Raw genomic sequence first — 17,633 nt, 5'->3', positions numbered from 1 at the left:
GAATGGTTTCAGAATAATTAGCCTGTCCCTCCATGGTTAACAACTTCGTCACCTAGAGCCCAATGCTTATGTACAGTTCTTTTTGTCTTTAGGTTTATCATTTCTAGTCATTTCCGAAGTTACTTAGGTCAGCCTCTCTCTTCCCCCCGCCGCCACTTCAGTGAAATTATACCATACATTTGTAATATGTATATTCATTTGTCACATTCTGCATTCCATTCTGGGATCCCCTGCCCTCTGGGTCATTTTTTTTTTCAAGTTTGCATACATTAAGGTTCACTCTGTGCCACGGAGTCCTATAGGTTTGACAAATGGGTAGTATTATTATTCATCCCTACAGTACCATACAGAATAGTTTCACGGCTCTAAAAAATGTCCTGTGCTTCACCTAGTCAACTCCCACCCTCCTGCAAATTCCTGGCTGCCACTGATTTGTCTCTATAGTCTTACCTTTTCCAGAATGTCAAATAAATGGGATCCTATTATATATAGCCTTCTCGGATTGACTCCTTTCACTTAGCAATACACATTTAAGATTCCCCATGCTGATTTTTGTATCAACGGTTCCTTTTGACCACTGAATAGATAAGAATGCATTTTAACTAAACTATGAGAAGCAGATCTAAGACAAGAATTTGAGTGCAGGTAGTTTATTTGGGAGGTGATCTCTGGAGACATTGGTGGGGTGGTGTGGAGGGAATCAAGCCAGCTTCACCTCGAGCATTAAGGGTGGCTCCCCCTGGGGGCTGGGGGCGAGTCCAGAGCATACCTCAAGTGATCCTTCCTTCCTTCCTTTTGAACGCTCTTTCCAGGGACGTTAAGTCAGGCACTTCTGCTTGCCCTGTACACGAGCTCTACCCGTCCTTGCAGCCACCTGAGAGAAATGCAGGGGTTTGTAGTAAGTGGTCATTTGGGAAGAGAGGTGAGTGCTGACAGGCTGTGCATGGAGCACGGTGTCAGCAGTGTCTCTTACAAGAGAGGATAGGTTTGAGCAGAAGAAAGTTTTGTTTGTAGAGTCTGAAACCTAAGCAAGGGTCCCTGGGCACCCTGCCAGGATGGAGCTAAGAGCACTGGTCTACTCCAACTTCACAACTGTTTTTGCAAGAAAGAACCGGCATTCTGGAGAAGCGAGGCAGGAAGGGAGACCCCTCCTGGGCATCCTGTACAGCTGGAAGAGGACCCTGCACAAAGCAGCTTAACTGAGGAATCGACAGAAGGGAGTAGGGACATGGAGTTTCCCTCTTCCGGCGGGTTACACACTGACTTTTCTGAGCATCTAGAGCTCCAGAGAGTGGGCGCTCAGAAAGAAATTGGCTGGATGGCATTGCCACTGTGCCTTTGTCGGAAGCAGTCTTGGCAGACTCCCAAGGGCCTCAGGGGAAGGGCTTGGATGGCCAGAGGGGGCCAGAGCAGGACAGGGGAGGGGAAAAGCGGATAGGCGTGCGAAGGGGGGGAGCACACTGAAGAGATCCGGAAGCCCCCTATAGAAGAAGGAGCTCCATGGCCAGAGAAATGCTATTTGAACTCTTCTGGGGATCCAAGTGCATGCATAGATGGGTGTGTGTGTATGTGTATGTGTATGTGTATGTGTATGTGTATGTGTATGTGTACGTGTACGTGTATGTGTATGTGTATGTGTATGTGTGTGCACCCACCATAGTAAAAACACCAATTAATACCACTTCATAATATTTCCATAATATACTGGCAGATATTATTCAGTTCAACAACCTTTGTTGAGTATTTACACAGGATACAAATGAGGTTACACACCAGGGATAAAGAGGTGAACAGACCCTGTGGCTACCTCCTTAGGGCTTTATTGTAATGACGGAAACACATGCCATAAAATGGGGTTTCTATTCCGAAACGTAAGCGATACCATTTATTAGATATACAGCATATGCATATACATATATTTATATGTGTAAATATACAAAATAAAGAGAAAACTTGGCTCAAAGGCTATCCACAACACTCACTATACTAATTGCTTTGAGCAGGTGAAGGCAGAAGGAAAATGGGTCTGGAAAGATTAAAAGGGACTTCAGCTTTGTCTGTTAAATTCAATTTCATTTTACTTAATTAAATATGTGTGTGCATGTATATCACCAATGCTTAGAAATGAAATGTTAATATTTGTTAATTCTGGATGGTGGGCACACATACATGGGTTTGCTGCATTAATCTTTGAGATGTTCTGTATTCGTAAGACTTTACATAAGTAAAAAGGAGGGACAGCGACTGGACGAGGGCCTCCGGTGGGTGGTGAGGATGGTGCCCCTCATGCAGGGGTCTCATGCTGCACTCACATGTCAGCTCCTGGAGAACAGGCACCTCTGCAGAGATTTAACTGGGGGATTCAACTACAGTTTTATGTGGTTCTAATCACGTACATGTTAGCTGATAGAGAATATTGCTTCAAAAGAGAAGCAGTCATCACAGAGTCACTCTTCATTAAGAATTATTTTTTTTAAGATTTTATTTATTTATTCGACAGAGAAAGAGAGCACAAGCAGGGGGAGCGGCAGGAGGAGGCAGAGGGAGAAGCGGGCTCCCTGCTGAGCAGGGAGCCCGATGTGGGGCTCAATCCCGGGACCCCGGGATCATGACCTGAGCCGAAGGCAGACGCTTAACGACTGAGCCACCCAGGCACCCCAAGAATTATTTTGTAATCAGATCAACAGAGCATGGTTTTGTGCTCACCACTAAAATATAAGAATGCTTATCTTCATAGAAGCCTTCATTTCAGCACTGATTGCTCTGAGTGTAAAGTTATCTACATTTGATGTTTCCATCCTATTTTTTTGTCATTGATGTGACTGCTATTTAAGTATGTTTTGCTAAAGAGATCAGAAAACAATCAGGTGGGCAAGTCATTACAGAGTAGATTTAGTTTCCATTGGGTTTTACTAGGTTCACCCACCAGATCCTACTTTCCTTTAGAACATCACCCAAATCTGAAAGATGTTGCTGTGGGCTCATGTAAAATAAATAGAGCCATAAATCCCATTTGAACATCTGTTAGAAAATTATTTTTTACCTAGTTTTTCAGTGTCATAGTAACAAACACTAGCAAAACTCCTAAAACATCCTAAGTGCTTTGGGGGCACCTGGCTGACTCAGTCGGTGGAGTATGTGACTCTTGATCTCAGGGTTGTGGGTTCAAGTTCCACAATGGGTGTAGAGATTACATAAAAAAATAAAATCTTTTTTTAAAAAAACATTCTAAGTGCTTTGAATGGCAAGGTAGATTGATAAATCGCTTACGATTCCTTCTATTTTTCTAGATTATTCAAAATGTCAAGAATGGACATTTTTAATGGGAAAGAACTTTATTTTTTTTTTAATTCCAAGTGAATGCTCTTCTTTTCTACCTCCAAATGACTGTCACGTGGAGGATTTGTCATGAACAATCAGCATTTTATCTAAAGTAGGGATCTCATGCCCTTGTACCTGGCTCTCTGGGTACCCCATTCATTCCTCATCAGCTCTAGGCACAGTGATATCTATGTTTTGCTCAAGAAAGAGTGGACTATTGACTTTACTCAGTCCCTTTGTCCTAATATTTAACCTCCAACATTTTTGTCATTGGAAAGACTTCTGGTATAACATCTAAAGCTCTCCTGTGTGAATATTTACTAGAAAAGTCTGTTTGGAGATGCTTTGGTAAGATTCAGGTGAGTTGTCAGTTCGATGGTTTTAATATCAATAGGTTGCTACAGAAATTTTAAAAATGCATATGACCCAAGCTCCTCAACACCTAGTGCAAGGACTTTGCTCTTTGCCCTTGGTTCCTTTACTCTCCCAATACCCACCTGCTAAAGACAAGCGGGTTAGCAGACTCCAGAGTGTAGCTGGATAAATAGTACCCACAGTGCAGCAGAGCAAAGCAACAGTTCCCATTGAACATCTCTTGGCACGTGAATTGTGGCTTTGATGCTCAGGGTCACAACAGTGACCTTCCTGGGAAGGACCCAAGCTCATCCTCATCATAAGTGAGTGTGGCATTCCATAGCCACTTAGTGACTGGATGGATAAAGGCATGAATGGATTACAGCATGCATAATAAGAAGCCATTGAAGAAGGTTTACATGAAAAAAGTTAACTTAAAAAAACTTTTTGCTAAAATTATCTTTATTAGGATCTGGCAGACCACCACCCCTACCTTGACCTCTGAATAAAGAAACAGGAGAGTGGTAAAAGAAACTATTCCTGTAAGACTTTTCCAAACCATCCATACCAGGTACAAAATCAAAATCCGGAAAATAAATGTTTAAACCAAAAAAGAATTAAAATGTCACACCCCCACACTTCATCCTGGCCACCCAGCCTTTCCTGTCAACACCACCCATTGAGTGAAATGATGTCACATGGCACAAATCCATAAATCCTGCTTAATCCATGTGTAAGCTTCTTAAAGATAAGAGAGATTTCCTTGGCCTCTCCAGTCTTTGGCCTGGTGTGCAATGTACCAAACACTCAAGGAAAACTTGCCTGTGAGTTTCTCTTCTTTCTTTTTTTTTTTTAATTTTTAAAAATCTTATTTAAATTCAGTTAATTAACATATAGTGTATCATTGGTTTCAGAGGTAGAGTTCAGTGATTCATCAGTTGCATATAACACCCAGTGCTCATTACACCACGTGCCCTCCTTAATGACCATCACCCAGTTACTCCATCCCCCCACCCGCCTCCCCTCCAGCAACCCTCAGTTTGTTCCCTAGAGTTGAGTCTCTTAATAGTAAATAAAATAAGTCTCTTATTTTTCCCTCCTTTCCCCTATGATCCTCTGTTTTGTTTCTTAAATTCCACATATGAGTGAGATCATATGATACATGTCTTTCTCTGATTGACTTCTTTCGCTCAGCATAATAACCTCTAGCTCCATCCACATCGTTGCAAATGGCAAGATTTCATTTTTCTGATGGCTGAGTACTATTCCATTGAGTTTCTCTTCTTTCTTGACCCTCTGAGGTAATACCTAATTAACTGAGTATAGAGCATTAAAATGACAATTTAATTCTAGACTCATCGTGTTGAGCGAAAAATGTACTACCTAGAGTAAACACTGACTTTAACTTATAGGCTAACCTGCTACCTCAAACTCTACAGAGATTAGAAGAAGGGCTGTTACTCCCCCTGGGGGAGACCGAGAAAGCTCCTAGAAGCCAGGAGAGGGGAGCAGATGGGGCTGGCCTTCCAGGGTGGAGAGCCACGGTGCAACCACTTAGGGAGGTGGGAGGGGGTGGGAGGGGGCGGGCCCCAGCCCGTGCTGGGGAGAGACAGAGGCCAGGTCCAAATGAGAGGGATATTTCAGCACATGTCACAGACTCGGAATTTCATTGCATTTGCAGTAGGGCGTCACAGAAAGTTTTGAGGAGATGCCATAATCCGATCTGTACTTTAGGCAATTCAGCATCTCAACGACAGACTTGCGGGCCAAAGACAGACCTCAGAGATCTGCTAAGGAGCCATTGCAATAGTTAAGAGAGAATATATCAAAAGCCTACACTTGGAGAGGGGAAAGAGGGTTAAAAAGTTTCAAGAAATTCCAGGAATAGAATTTCCATCATTTGACAAACACCTAGGGGAAGCTTCACGGACTCTCACATTTGAAGTCTGAGCCACCGAAGGACTGCAGGGCGGGCAGCGACAGGTGATCAGGTGGAGGAGGCTCTGCGAGGACCCAACAGGGTGTCGGCACCTGGAGCGGGGCGCCCATGTGTGCACCCTCCTGGTGGCTGGCAAACAAGTTCCCATCTCCTGAAAGAAGCCAGGCCAGACCACAGTTTGGAAGTCAAACACCTAGAAGCAATAGTCGAAATCATCAAATTGGATGAGATCATAAAAAGGGGGGATCAACTGAGCGGAATCGGGAGCCCATTTGCAGGGGCCACCTGCACTTAAGCAGCTAGGAGTCTAAGAAGATTGAGCAAAGGGAAATGAACAGGTGCGTGAAAGAAGTTAAGGGAAGCGTAGAGCCCAGGCCAGAGAAGGAGGAACTGCAGAGGGGGAGGTCCACACCCTCAAGTTCCTACAGGGATGCAGGGAGAATGAGGAGAGAGAGGCAAATAGGTAGGTGGTCCCTCCATATATATATCCCTTTGGAAGTGCAGGATGAGGGATAGCGGCCCAATTCTAAATTCAGGTGACGAGTGAATGAATTGAAGATCAAGATTCTCTTTTAAGGATTTCATTAGTGTGGAGGAGAGAGAGAGGAGCTTGAGGGGGGAGGAAATGGCGGGCAGCCGATCACCTCTAGAGAAGGTTTATGGGTATATGTAAGTTGATAACAGGTGGGAAGCAGCGCAGGAGGACTTTAAGATGGAAGAAAGAAAAAGCATGGGACATGCTTTAGAAGAGAGTTGGGATCCTTTTCCAAAGGACGAGGAAAGGAGAGGGAATTAGGTACCCATCAAGAGAAAATGCGAGGTGAAGGAGAGCAGATGAGGCTGGCCGCTCTCGGGTCACCCAGGCCCGCTTGGGGACATGGGTTTGGCACTGGGTTCTCAGGAGCGTTTTCAGGGCCTCGGGCCCTGCCGCATCAAAATTGCGGGACCATGATGCCCGCGCAATTTCAAAAAGCCAGTTAAGGACTTCGGTCAGGGCTGAGCAAATGGTGTCAACATCGAGGTCAGGGATATGGAAAAGATCAATCAAGCTGCCAGAGCGGGGGGGAGGGGGGTGTCAAGGAGAGTCACACCTGCACTTTGGGACCAGATAATAGTTCCTTGGAACCAGCAAATCTCGCTAATGGAGTGAATCGGCCCTTCTGGCCTGAACTGCTTAACCCTGAGCTGCCCAGCCCCCGCTTCCTCCAGAGAGCTGGGCCTCAGCGGGGATGGAGGTTACCCTGCCAGTAACCACGAGATTGAGAGTCAGTGAAGCGCCCCGTGCTCCTTCCGCACAGATGAGAATAACAGTGCATCCTCGCCCCCAGATTCGTTTTATGGCTGAAATGAGATACAACTTGAAAGTATTTAGCTCGCGGCAAGTATTCAGTGAAGGTAGATCTCCTTTCCTTCGTGCCTTTGTATTTACAGAGCTTATAATGAGAGCAAAGAAAGGAGAAAACAGAAGGGGGTGAAAAGCTACAAAATCCCAGTTATAAAAGAAGTAAGTCCAGAGCACATCATGTACAACATGGTGACTATAGTTTATAAAACTGGATCATAAATTTGAAAGTTGCTAAGAGGGGGAGCCTGGGGGGCTCCGTTGGTTAAGTGTCTGCCTTTGGCTCCGGTCCGGATCTCAGGGTCCTGGGATGGAGCTCCCTGCCCAGCGAGGAGTCTGCTTCTCCCCCCTCTCTGCCCTTCCTCCCCGACTTGTGCTCTCTTTCTCTCTCTCAAATAAATAAATAAAATCTTAGGGGGAAGAAAAAGGTCGCTAAGAGAATAGATTTTCGAAGGTCTCATTACAAGGAAAAAAACCTGTAACTAGGGGTAGTGGTGGATGTTAAGTGAACTTATTGTGGTGATCATTTCAGAATAGATATAAATAATGAATCGTTATGCTGTATACCAGGAACTGATGTAATATGTCTATTATACCTCAAAAAAGCTCTTTCGGGTTTTTTCTTTTAAATAAAAAAAGAAAAAGAAGAGGAAAGAATAAGAGCAGCTAATGTTTGCCTTCTGTCTCTCTTACTAATCTCTGGTCTTGGGCAATTTACTTAACCTCCTGTGCCTTGGTTTCTTCATCTGTAGAATGGATGTAATACTAGTGATGGAGTAATAGGGTAACAACAAAGAGGGTGGTGAAAATAAAAAGAGGCAATGTGCTGTAAAATGCCTGGGACAGTGCCCGGCACATAGCAAGTGGCTGTATTCATGTTAGCTGTTCCTGGTTCTGCACTTTTGTTGGTGCCAGGATGATAAGAAGTGCTTTCCGCAGGGTGAGAGCGGCGCGGCCCCGCTCAGGAGCCTTGGTTCGGGTTGCCGTCCACATAAACAGCAGCTGCCTGGAGCTCCCACGTGGGAAGGGCTCTCGGCACCCGCTCGCCCTCCATTCTCAGGACACACCTGCGAGGGAAGTGCTATGACGAGCTCCTGGTACCTTAGATGACACCTGGGAGCAGGTGTCTGCAGAATTCCGAATTTTGTTTGGATTTTATAAAAGTAACGCAGTGCCTCTGTTACGGACACCCGGCAGAGTCAGGGGTGGGATCCTAGAAACAAACACCAGAGTATTTCTGCAGCTAACGGTGCAGATATTCACCCCTGGTTGGAGAAATAATGACTGTAAACATTATCGGATCAGCTCAGATCTAGTTTTACTCCAAATGAGTCCATGCAAAACACAGGAAAAACCTCTCCAGTCATGGAGCTCTTCGGATTCCAGAACTGGGGAGGAATTATTTTCTGCATTTTACATACAAGGAAACTGGGGCTTAGAGACATTAATCTGCCAAACATCCGACTGCCAGCAAAATACAGAGCTGCGGTGTCGGACTCAGGTGGACTGACACTGGATTTCTTTTCTTTTTTTTTTTATTTTTAAGATTTTATTTATTTATTTGAGAGAGAATGTGTGCATGCACTCACGAGCACAAACTGGGGGAAGGGCAGAGGGAGAGGGAGAAGGAGACTCCTCCCTGAGCAGGGAGCCTGACACGGGGGCTCCATCCCAGGACCCTGGGATCATGCCCTGAGCCGAAGGCAGACGCTTAACCGACTGAGCCACCCAGGCGCCCCTAGATTTCTTGATCTTAATCTCTATACCACATTCCTCCAGGGAAAGGAAGAAAAATAAGAAAGTGGCAACTAGGTCACTTCACAAATCCAGGGCAAATGTCGAAGCCAATGGCTAACCGTGGCCACGAGGTGGTCTGACTAAGCACCTTATACAACAGTGTCACTTAATATTGACATCAAACCTGTGATGTGGGCACTACCCCCATTTGACAGGTGAAAACTGAGGCTCACAGAAACCAAGGAACTTGTTCAGGATCTTACAATGAGTAAGGGGTGGGCTGATTCCTAGCCCTGTGGTCACCGGGCCCCTCCCAGTCAAGCTGCCCTTTCTACCCTTAAAGGAACGTCTCCTTCTCATTCCTGCCATTCTTGGTTCTTTTGTCCTTTCCCTTATATTTGTTTCTTCCTTTGTAAGCTTGGAAATTGCATACGACTGATGGAGTATGGAGGGCTCATTCAGCACTGGCTCACAGTAGCCCTCAACAAATACTTCTTGGATGGATGGATGGATGGATGGATGGATGGATGGATGGATGAATTTACCAAGACAGCTGTGATGAGATACTTATCCAGGAACTCCCGAGTTTCCTGCCCCACCTCTCCAACGCCACCTTCCACCTTGCTAGATGGGTCAGAAGCTGGACCAGAATGACCACGTGTCCTAGCGTGCCTGAGACTCTCCAACTTCATCCTGTTGTCCCAGATTGATATTAACAGCATCCCCTTCACTCTCAAAAGTGCCCCAGTCAGGGCAATAAAGTCTTCACATGAGCAGAGGATTTTGGAACTCAAAAAGGCAAGCCCTGACATAGTATGAAGCATAGCCTGCCTCTCCTCACTCCTACACCCACTGGGCTACGGGTAGGGAGCAATGGACAGGTGGAGAGAGCTCACATGTGGACACAATCTGAGTAAGGTGGGCCCAGCACCAGCTTCCCACCAGCCTCCCAGAAAGAGGAATGAGAACTGCACCCCACCCCAGGCTATCATCAGGGAACCCCAGCAACAGAACCCCAGCAATAGAGGGAACCCTCTGCTGACAGAGCCCCCCACTCCAGCCCAGGCTGTTGCCCTACCAGTCTCTGAGGACCCCAGAGGAGCTCATGCTTCCATACAAAATCTTCCCAGAAGCTTTATATGGGGTGCAGAAGCAGAGTTGAGGGGGCTAGGTGCACAAGACAAGGGAGACAGAGAGAGACCACTGTGTGGGCCAGACAGTGAGACCCAGGAACACGACAGCGGCCCTCCAGAAGCTCCAGTGCTTTCTGGCCACCCTTTCAGCCACCCCTGGGAGAAAATGAGGGTTCGATCCTGAGAGTACACTGAAGCCCACAGTGATGGAAGCTACTGAGTCGATGAGGTCAAACTAGCTGGGCGACCACATCCAGCTTTCCACATTACACAGAAAGGGGGCTCAAGGTAGAAATGAAGATATGGCAGAAAAAGAAAAGAGTACATTTTCATACCTCTGACTCTGGTGGCCATATACTGATTTTGAATACTGTCATTTTTAATGATTACGGTATTCTATTTTGTGGTTCTATTATAATTTATTTATTTATTTTTTAATTTAATTTATTTTTTAATTTTTATTTAATTTCCAATCACAGATTATTTGGATTATCCCATGCTTTCATTATTATAAATGATACCAGGACAAACACCTTAGTATGTGCGTCTCACTAATTAATAAATCTGCGTTAGCCAGCTCTCACGACATGAGGTCACTTGAGCAGTGTACGGAGAGGCCCCCCTGGCAAGGAAATGGGGCATCCTGCCAAGAGGCCTGTGAGGGAGGCAGTCAAGGCTTCAGACATTGCAGCCCCGGCCGACATCCCCAATTCCCCTGTTAAGGACCTCGCACCAGAACCACCCAGCTAAGCTGTTACCAAATCCTGCCCACAGAGACCGTAAGATATAGGTGTTTATGGTTTTCAGACACTAAGTTTTAGATGAATACGTATTCAGTAATAGGTAATGTGTATGTATGTTATACGTATAACACATACATATATATGCATATATACACACACACATGTACATACACACAAACACAAAAGCACATACACTTAAATCCTACAAATAGAAAAACAGGATTCGTGGGTCATAGGATATAGTCTTTTCAAATGTCTCAGATACACATTATCAAACCACTTTCTAGAAAGACTGTGGATTTGCACTCTGACAGGCATGTACAAGAGCACCCATCTTCAGGATGCCTGCCAATGCTTGGTATTATCGGTCTGGTGTCTCCATAAACACTGGAATGAAGGAGAAGAGGGAGCTTCATGGACGTACAAGAAGCCAGCAGAACCACATGGGGCTGTAGTCTCGAAACTTCAGAGAAGACGCTCCTGGAGACAGATGCTCATGAAATTAGGATGAGATCTCCCTCCTCTTCTAACCTCAAGCCTCACTCTTGGGACAACACTTGCTGAGCAGGAAATGTTTAATGACTACTTAGAACAGCCACAGGCAGTCCTCGGTGGTCAAGCCAAGGACTTTCTGCCCTTGTTCTCCAGAGTCCGTAAGTCAACCAGTTGTTTTGTAAAAACGTGTAAGGTGCCTTAGTGCACAACTCCTCAGACCCTGGCTCCTGTGAAAGAAACCCCCAGGCTGGGACGAAGCAGGACTGATGGACGCAGGAGAGGCAGGGCCGTCTGTATAGAATGCTATTGACAAAGAAGGCTGGGCTGCACATTTGCTGGCTAAATCCAACAATCCATTGGGCTGTTCTAAAACATTTCCCCACATTGCCATAAATGGGTAACCACTTCCTAGGAAATGCAAAAGAGAGGCTTATTTTCTCACAAAACTGGAACACCGGGTCTCTTGGTGAGGGTGGTTTTTATTTTGTTTCTTGTTTGATTACATATAGCAAGCAGCTTCCCAGAGCAAGGGAGGGACTTGAATGCTGAGTACATGAGGCACTGCCTTCCTCCCTCTTCGCACTCCATGTCCACTAACACATCAAACAGTGCTTTGCACACAAAGTACAAGATGCACAGGCATGAAGAGGAAGTCTGTGTGTGTCAGTGGGCAGGCGGGGGGCAGCTGGGATGATGAAAGGATGGGCCTAAGTCAGCCTCGTAAAATTTACTGAGAGAATTAAGTTGGCAATTACACTTACGATTCTTTCTAGCACATTTACGAAGTCAGCTTCATCCTTCATTGCTTCTTGTTTCCATGGCCTCTCTTTCAAATAACTTAATATAGCAAAATGCATTGACTAATAAAGCACATACCTTGAAATTACCAAATGCTATCATTTTGTCATATTGGCTTCAGATTTTTCTATCATAAAATTAATAGAAATTACTGCCAGTTAAATGTCCTTTGTTCCCCTCCCTGATCCTGTCTACTTGCTGCCTCCCCAGAGGTGAGGACTATCATGAAGTTGATGTTTTGCTTTCTAATTCCTCCTTTATTTCTACACACACATGTTCACAAACAACATACATGATTGTTTTTGTGTGAATTTGTATGCATTTGTACTTCTTTAACTTGCCTTATTCACTCGTTCAGGCCACAGCTCTGTTGCTCAGGCTGTGCACTGCATTAACTCCTGAGGTTCCGTTCACACAGGCCACTAGGAGAGTGGCTCCCTTGGGGGTGTGCAGTATGTAGCCCTGCACACCACATTCTGTTTTGAGATATGTGGTTGGTTCACGAGAGATCTTGCGTTCATTTTAATTGGCCTATAGTTTTCATCATGTGGTTGTGCCACATTTTATTACTGATTTCCTTAGGGGAAGACATTTTGCTATTGCAAACAGTGCCAGTGAACACCCCCTACACATGTCTTTGTAGGTACCGGTACCCAAATATCTCTGGGGAATCACCATGCTTTATTCTGAGGTAATTGTGATTTTTTAAAAAAAATGATCCTACTGAACATTATAAGAAAAAGACAAACTTGGTAAAACTTACAATATTTATTAGTATGAATCAGTGTGTGTTAAACCCCAAATAACATATACAATTGGGTGATGTTGAGGGCAGTCCCTTACTATAGAATACAAGGTGGAAAGGTCCTAATTGTCTGCAGCAGCATCTTCTATATGTGAGAACTGGGTCCAGCCCAGCCAGAAGCCCTTTACAGAAACACAAGAAAAAGGAACGGTTTACACGACAGAGCACTGACACTGGATCACTGGGTCTGCTTTCAACAGTGATGGCTGAAAAAGTAGACCCGATGCTGAATGGATCTGAATACAGCTCAGAGCCCTTTAGTTTAGAAGCCAGCTTGTAATTCGACTGGCTGCGAACATTGCAGCAAGTGGACTCCTGTAAGAGGAGCTCGGCCTCAGCCAGCGGACGCCGTAGTCCTTGACCATCCAGGAAATACCTCCATCATCCAAACCTCCCTCGGCAAATGAATTCAGTTCTCCTGGGGGCACAGCCCTTCCGTTGGCTAAAAGTTAGTTTTAGGTCTTCAACCTTCTCTAGCCTGCAAGGTAACGTCATCTTGAGCACCCTGATGTACCATTTCAAGTATAAAATGGCAAGTCAATTATGTACCGACCTAAAATGTGTGCACGACTCCAGCGCCGCCTTAGGGAGTCCCACAGGGAAATGACCCCTATGAGAACCCAGGCCTACACGGTACAACACACAGGCACGAGCCAGACTCAGCCAGTGAAATGGATTACGTGTCGGTGTCACAAACACAAAATCATATTTACACATATACATGCCCATGGAAGGAAAGAAAATGGAGGGGAAAAAAGCAAAGTTTGGAAAATTATGTGAAGGATTTACATCACATGAAACTACTTGACAGTTTGGAGCAATAGTCATTTCCAGGCTTTTACACGATATTACATGGTTAGAGTTCAACAATCAGAACAGCCAGAAAGTCATTGCAAGGCAAAATAAGGGAAGAAAGCAAGCTTCATTGAGGACGAGGCTAGAGCGTCTATCTGCAGAGGAGACTCCATGTTTATACGAATGCATGTGTGCCCAAGTGCTGTGTACTCTTTCCCCAGTTGCTCCGAGTAGTGATTACATACATACTGTCATCTGACTGACTGGAAGAATTAAGGCAGTACAGAAAGGTAAAAGAGTAGTTCACACCCTCAATGTGCTTCTGAAATAAGACCATGGGCTCATTTGTGGGTTGCTCACTCCACGTGATTAACATCAGCTCTTTCATGCAAGATGCAACCACTAAAGACCCCGCCCAGGGCTTGGAACCCCACGGGGACGTGGACCGCCTTAGCTGGGCAACCTGAGCAGCTGTCTAGAGATAGACCAAGGTTCTCAGGGACAGCTGGGGGAGGAAAGGTTCCACAACGAGCCTTCATGCCCCCTGGAAAGAGGTCATTCAATTTGCAGCCCCAATTTTTTAACTTTTAGAAGAGGCATGATCATCACTTGGCCCGCAAGCAGAATCATGCTGGCTACTAGTAAAGTTGACAATGTGGAGAAAACCCTAAAAAGCCTGGCAAGGGCTCTGCCAAGACTTCCAAATGCCACTTGCTAGCAGTTTTTGAGTGCCAGTCTCGGAGAGCTAAGAGGCAGTCTCGAACCAAAAATAAGTGCTTCTGGCCTGCACATCCTAAGATTGTCAAACTATTCTTGCAAGCTGAGCGAAGCAGTGGCGATAGCCAATTGACAGCATATTGTTGAGTTTTTCTAGAAAAAAGCAAACCCTAAATCTGTGATTTCCACCTGTTTTCTTGATTGCAGTCCCCATAAAGGAGTATAAACTTGGCCGTGACTCTCTCAAGGACCCTTGCTTTTCGTTGACGGTGATCTCACTGTCTCTACCTGTCCAGAGCAGGGTGGGCAGAGCCATGACAGGCCTCCGAGGAACCAGTTCACACTGAGTTACTGGGGTCTTGAGGTCTTTTGTTGGCTGACCATCTCTCTCCTGGCTTTCATGTTATAGGTTTTCTATTAATGTTTGCTGGGCCTTGAATGTTGCTAGCCGAAAAGGTACTGGCTGGCCCTATTACCCCGCTGCCTGATTAACCATTCCTGGGTCCAGCCAGTCTTGAGTTTCCTAGTCCCCACCGAAGGCCCGGATCCAAACGCCCTTTAAGAATTTCCTCCCAATATAAGCCTTAATAGGAAACCAACTGCTTCTTGATCCCAGGTATTTATGGAAGTTAGAACGGTAATAAGATTTGGATTTCTAGTGGAAATAGCTTTTCTTCCCTTCTGTGCCTTCTTTCCCTTTCCTTCCATTGGATTCAGACATCTTTCATCAATTGAGCAGACAGGGAATCTAGAAAGGAAGGTTTTATGAAAGCCTGCTCTCAGCTAACTAACGGGCATTCCAGGGTTGGACCTCTGGTGAGTCCTAACTCCCAGCTGCCCAAGCTTGGCATCTTCTAAAACACTTTCTCCAGTTTTGTAATTGGGGGGGGGGGGTCTCAAATCTTAAGGTGCTTCCTCTGGCTGGCTTTCCTGTAACCTACTGATTGATAGTATTAGAAATTTGCCCTATGATTTAGACTCAGACATCCTCCGGTTAGTTTTCCCCCTGGATATGACACCATGACATACTATCTTAGTAAAACCCTACTCCGTGAATTAATCTTCTGTAAGAGAGTGGGAATTTATTACTGTGGAGATGATGCATCCCAGGCAGTCTCTGGAAAATATTTATACCCTACATCTGTCACCGTTTATGCAGTAACTACTCAAATGACTCTTTCAAACTAGGCCTCCTAACCCCCAAACTGCATGAACTATCTTAGTCAGATTTGGTTTGTTTATATATGACTAAAACTTACAAAAACAGGCATCAAGTATAAGTCAGAGATGTGGACAACAGTTTCTAATACATCTTTCTCCACTTTCATAATGGCTCAAGTCTCTAGCTTGAGTGATGATCCAATTACACTCCACTGAAAGGTAAATGGAATGAAATGAAATTAAACTTTCAGTGAAGTCTGGCCAGGTAACACAGGCCATAGCACCGTGGAACTTGCTGAAATTGGGCTGAGGAACCCAGGAAGTCAGAAGGGAAGGCCACCTCAGAATCTCACACACAGATAAGCCAGTGAGACGGCTGTACAAATTGAAGAATATTTTAGGGTTTTTAACAACAACAAAAAACTCAACTGTACTTATTACCTAACATCTGTTTCCTCTCATGTGCATTTCATACACCAAAGGCCATTTTGTGGTAGTATGGCGGATTTTTCTGGAGTTTTCTAAAAGCCTTTTCCAGGGACATTTCCTGCCCCATCGCTTCAGGTCTTCCAGGATGCCAAGCCAGCATCTCTCTTCTCCCTATGCGGGGTTGCCAGCCTGCCAAGAATGGGAGGTTGGCTCTGGCTTCTTCAAGTACAGCGGACCATGGCCCACGGGTCAGCAGCACCGCCGGCTGGCTTGCGTGGCTGGCTTCCAAAGTTTGATTGCTCCACTGTTTCCATTTTCATGAGGGTCCAAGGGTGGGATCTGGCGACCTGGAACAAAGAGGAGGCCAGTATTGAGTTCCTTTTTTCCAGTCGACACCATATACAGACTGTGACCCTGCCTCAACACCTCCACTTAACATTCGGGTTATACAGGAAGTAGAGGGGTCCAGGAATGGCTCTTCCTCCCTCCTTCCTTCATTGCTCTGATGCCTGAAGTCAAACTCCTATTTGGAAAGTTAGGGAAAAGTAAAAGCAGCTTCCTGATACCATGGATTTCCCTGGATTTGGAACCCCACGCTCCTGAGTAAGGGGGCAAGGCCCCATCCACCTTCTGTGCATCAGCATCAGCTCGCTGCTTCCTCCCCAGCCCTCCCCCAGGTCTGCCCCACCGCAGTGAGCTGCCTCATGGCAGCAGGGCTTCCATGGTAAGCATGAGGACTCAGCTTTCTCCTTCTTCAAATAGAATTATAATCTTCCTAGTAATACCATTTGTTAACACTTAGCTCCCCATCCCTCATCCTGCCGTGCACGAGTCATCTTATTATTTTTTAAGATTTTATGTATTTATTTGACAGAGAGAGATAGCGAGAGAGAGAACACAAGCAGGGGGAGTGGGAGAGGGAGAAGCAGGCTCCCCACCGAGCAGGGTGCTCAACTTGGGGCTCGATCCCTGGACCCTGGGATCATGACCTGAGCCAAAGGCAGATGCCCAGTGACTGAGCCACCCGAGTCATCTTATTTTTACTTAATGTAATTTAAAAAATTGTCCTAGAGTCTCTGTAAATAAAGGCAAAGTAAAAATTAAGAAGGCAATGGTGGAGGATAGGGAGGTGGTAGCTAAAGGGTATGCAGTTTTTTTTTGAGATGATAGAGATATTCTGAAACGATTGATGAACAGCTCTGTAAATATACTAAAAACCATTGACTTGTACACTTCAAACTGATGAAATGGACAGTATGTGAGTTTTATCTCAATAAAGCTTTCTTTGGAAAAGGCACTGGGATCTGGAAATAACAAATATGTGTTTAGAACTTCACCATTTTCAAAGACGTTCCGGGCACTTAAGGCTGTGAGGTCAGTGTGATGGCTGCTATTCCCATCATTTTACTAAGTCTCAGAGAGCTCAGGTCACAGGCTGCAGGTCACGTCCACAATAAAGTGGCGCAGGTGGTTCTTTGATTATCTTGTTTTCTGATGGGTCCCAAAGCCTGTGTATTTCCCGCTGCACCAGGTTCACTCTCTCTGCTACATTTCTATCCCCCATAAAAAGCATGTAACACTAGCTCTAAAATAAAGGTTGTTAAGTATATATACACAATGGAATATTATGCAGCCATCAAAAGGAATGAGATCTTGCCATTTGCAATGACGTGGATGGAACTGGAGGGTGTTATGCTGAGTGAAATAAGTCAATCAGAGAAAGACATTTATCATATGACCTCAGTGATATGAGGAATTCTCAATCTCAGGAAAGAAACTGAGGGTTGCTGGAGTGGTGGGGGGTGGGAGGGATGGGGTGGCTGGGTGATAGACAGTGGGGAGGGTATGTGCTATGGTGAGCACT

General features: G+C 45.3%; 2 protein-coding genes across 5 annotated transcripts in view; both read right to left on the bottom strand.

Annotated features, from left to right (window-relative positions):
- TXNDC2 (thioredoxin domain containing 2) overlaps nucleotides 1-15,870 on the bottom strand; it is a 29,633-nt gene extending 13,763 nt beyond the window's left edge. The window contains exons 1-2 of one of the 4 annotated variants that reach the window (XM_088019582.1): nucleotides 15,782-15,864; nucleotides 770-874 (exon numbers count right to left, since the gene is read on the bottom strand). Coding sequence is in view for 1 of the 4 variants with exons in the window: in XM_028123967.2 (XP_027979768.1) it covers nucleotides 15,782-15,788 (7 nt within the window). In the remaining 3 variants the exon portion in view is untranslated. Of the gene's footprint in view, nucleotides 1-769; nucleotides 875-5,612; nucleotides 5,696-15,781 lie in introns of those variants that run through there. The other 3 variants (XM_088019581.1, XM_028123967.2, XM_028123970.2) reach the window with 3 other exon arrangements.
- Nucleotides 12,616-17,633, bottom strand: part of RAB31 (RAB31, member RAS oncogene family) — a 133,555-nt gene continuing 128,537 nt past the window's right edge. Inside the window, exon 7 of the mRNA XM_028123971.2 lies at nucleotides 12,616-16,116. Within this exon, the coding sequence (XP_027979772.1) occupies nucleotides 16,019-16,116 (98 nt within the window). The 3' untranslated portion in view covers nucleotides 12,616-16,018. The remainder of the gene's footprint in view (nucleotides 16,117-17,633) is intronic.

The sequence above is a fragment of the Eumetopias jubatus genome, unplaced genomic scaffold (assembly GCF_037043125.1).
Source record: "Eumetopias jubatus isolate StellerSeaLion01/CBP00866 unplaced genomic scaffold, mEumJub1_p1.0 scaffold_16, whole genome shotgun sequence".
NCBI classification, from domain to species: Eukaryota; Metazoa; Chordata; class Mammalia; order Carnivora; family Otariidae; genus Eumetopias; species Eumetopias jubatus.
The sequence above is the reverse complement of the archived record's forward strand: the minus strand, read 5'-3'. Positions and strand labels throughout refer to the sequence as shown.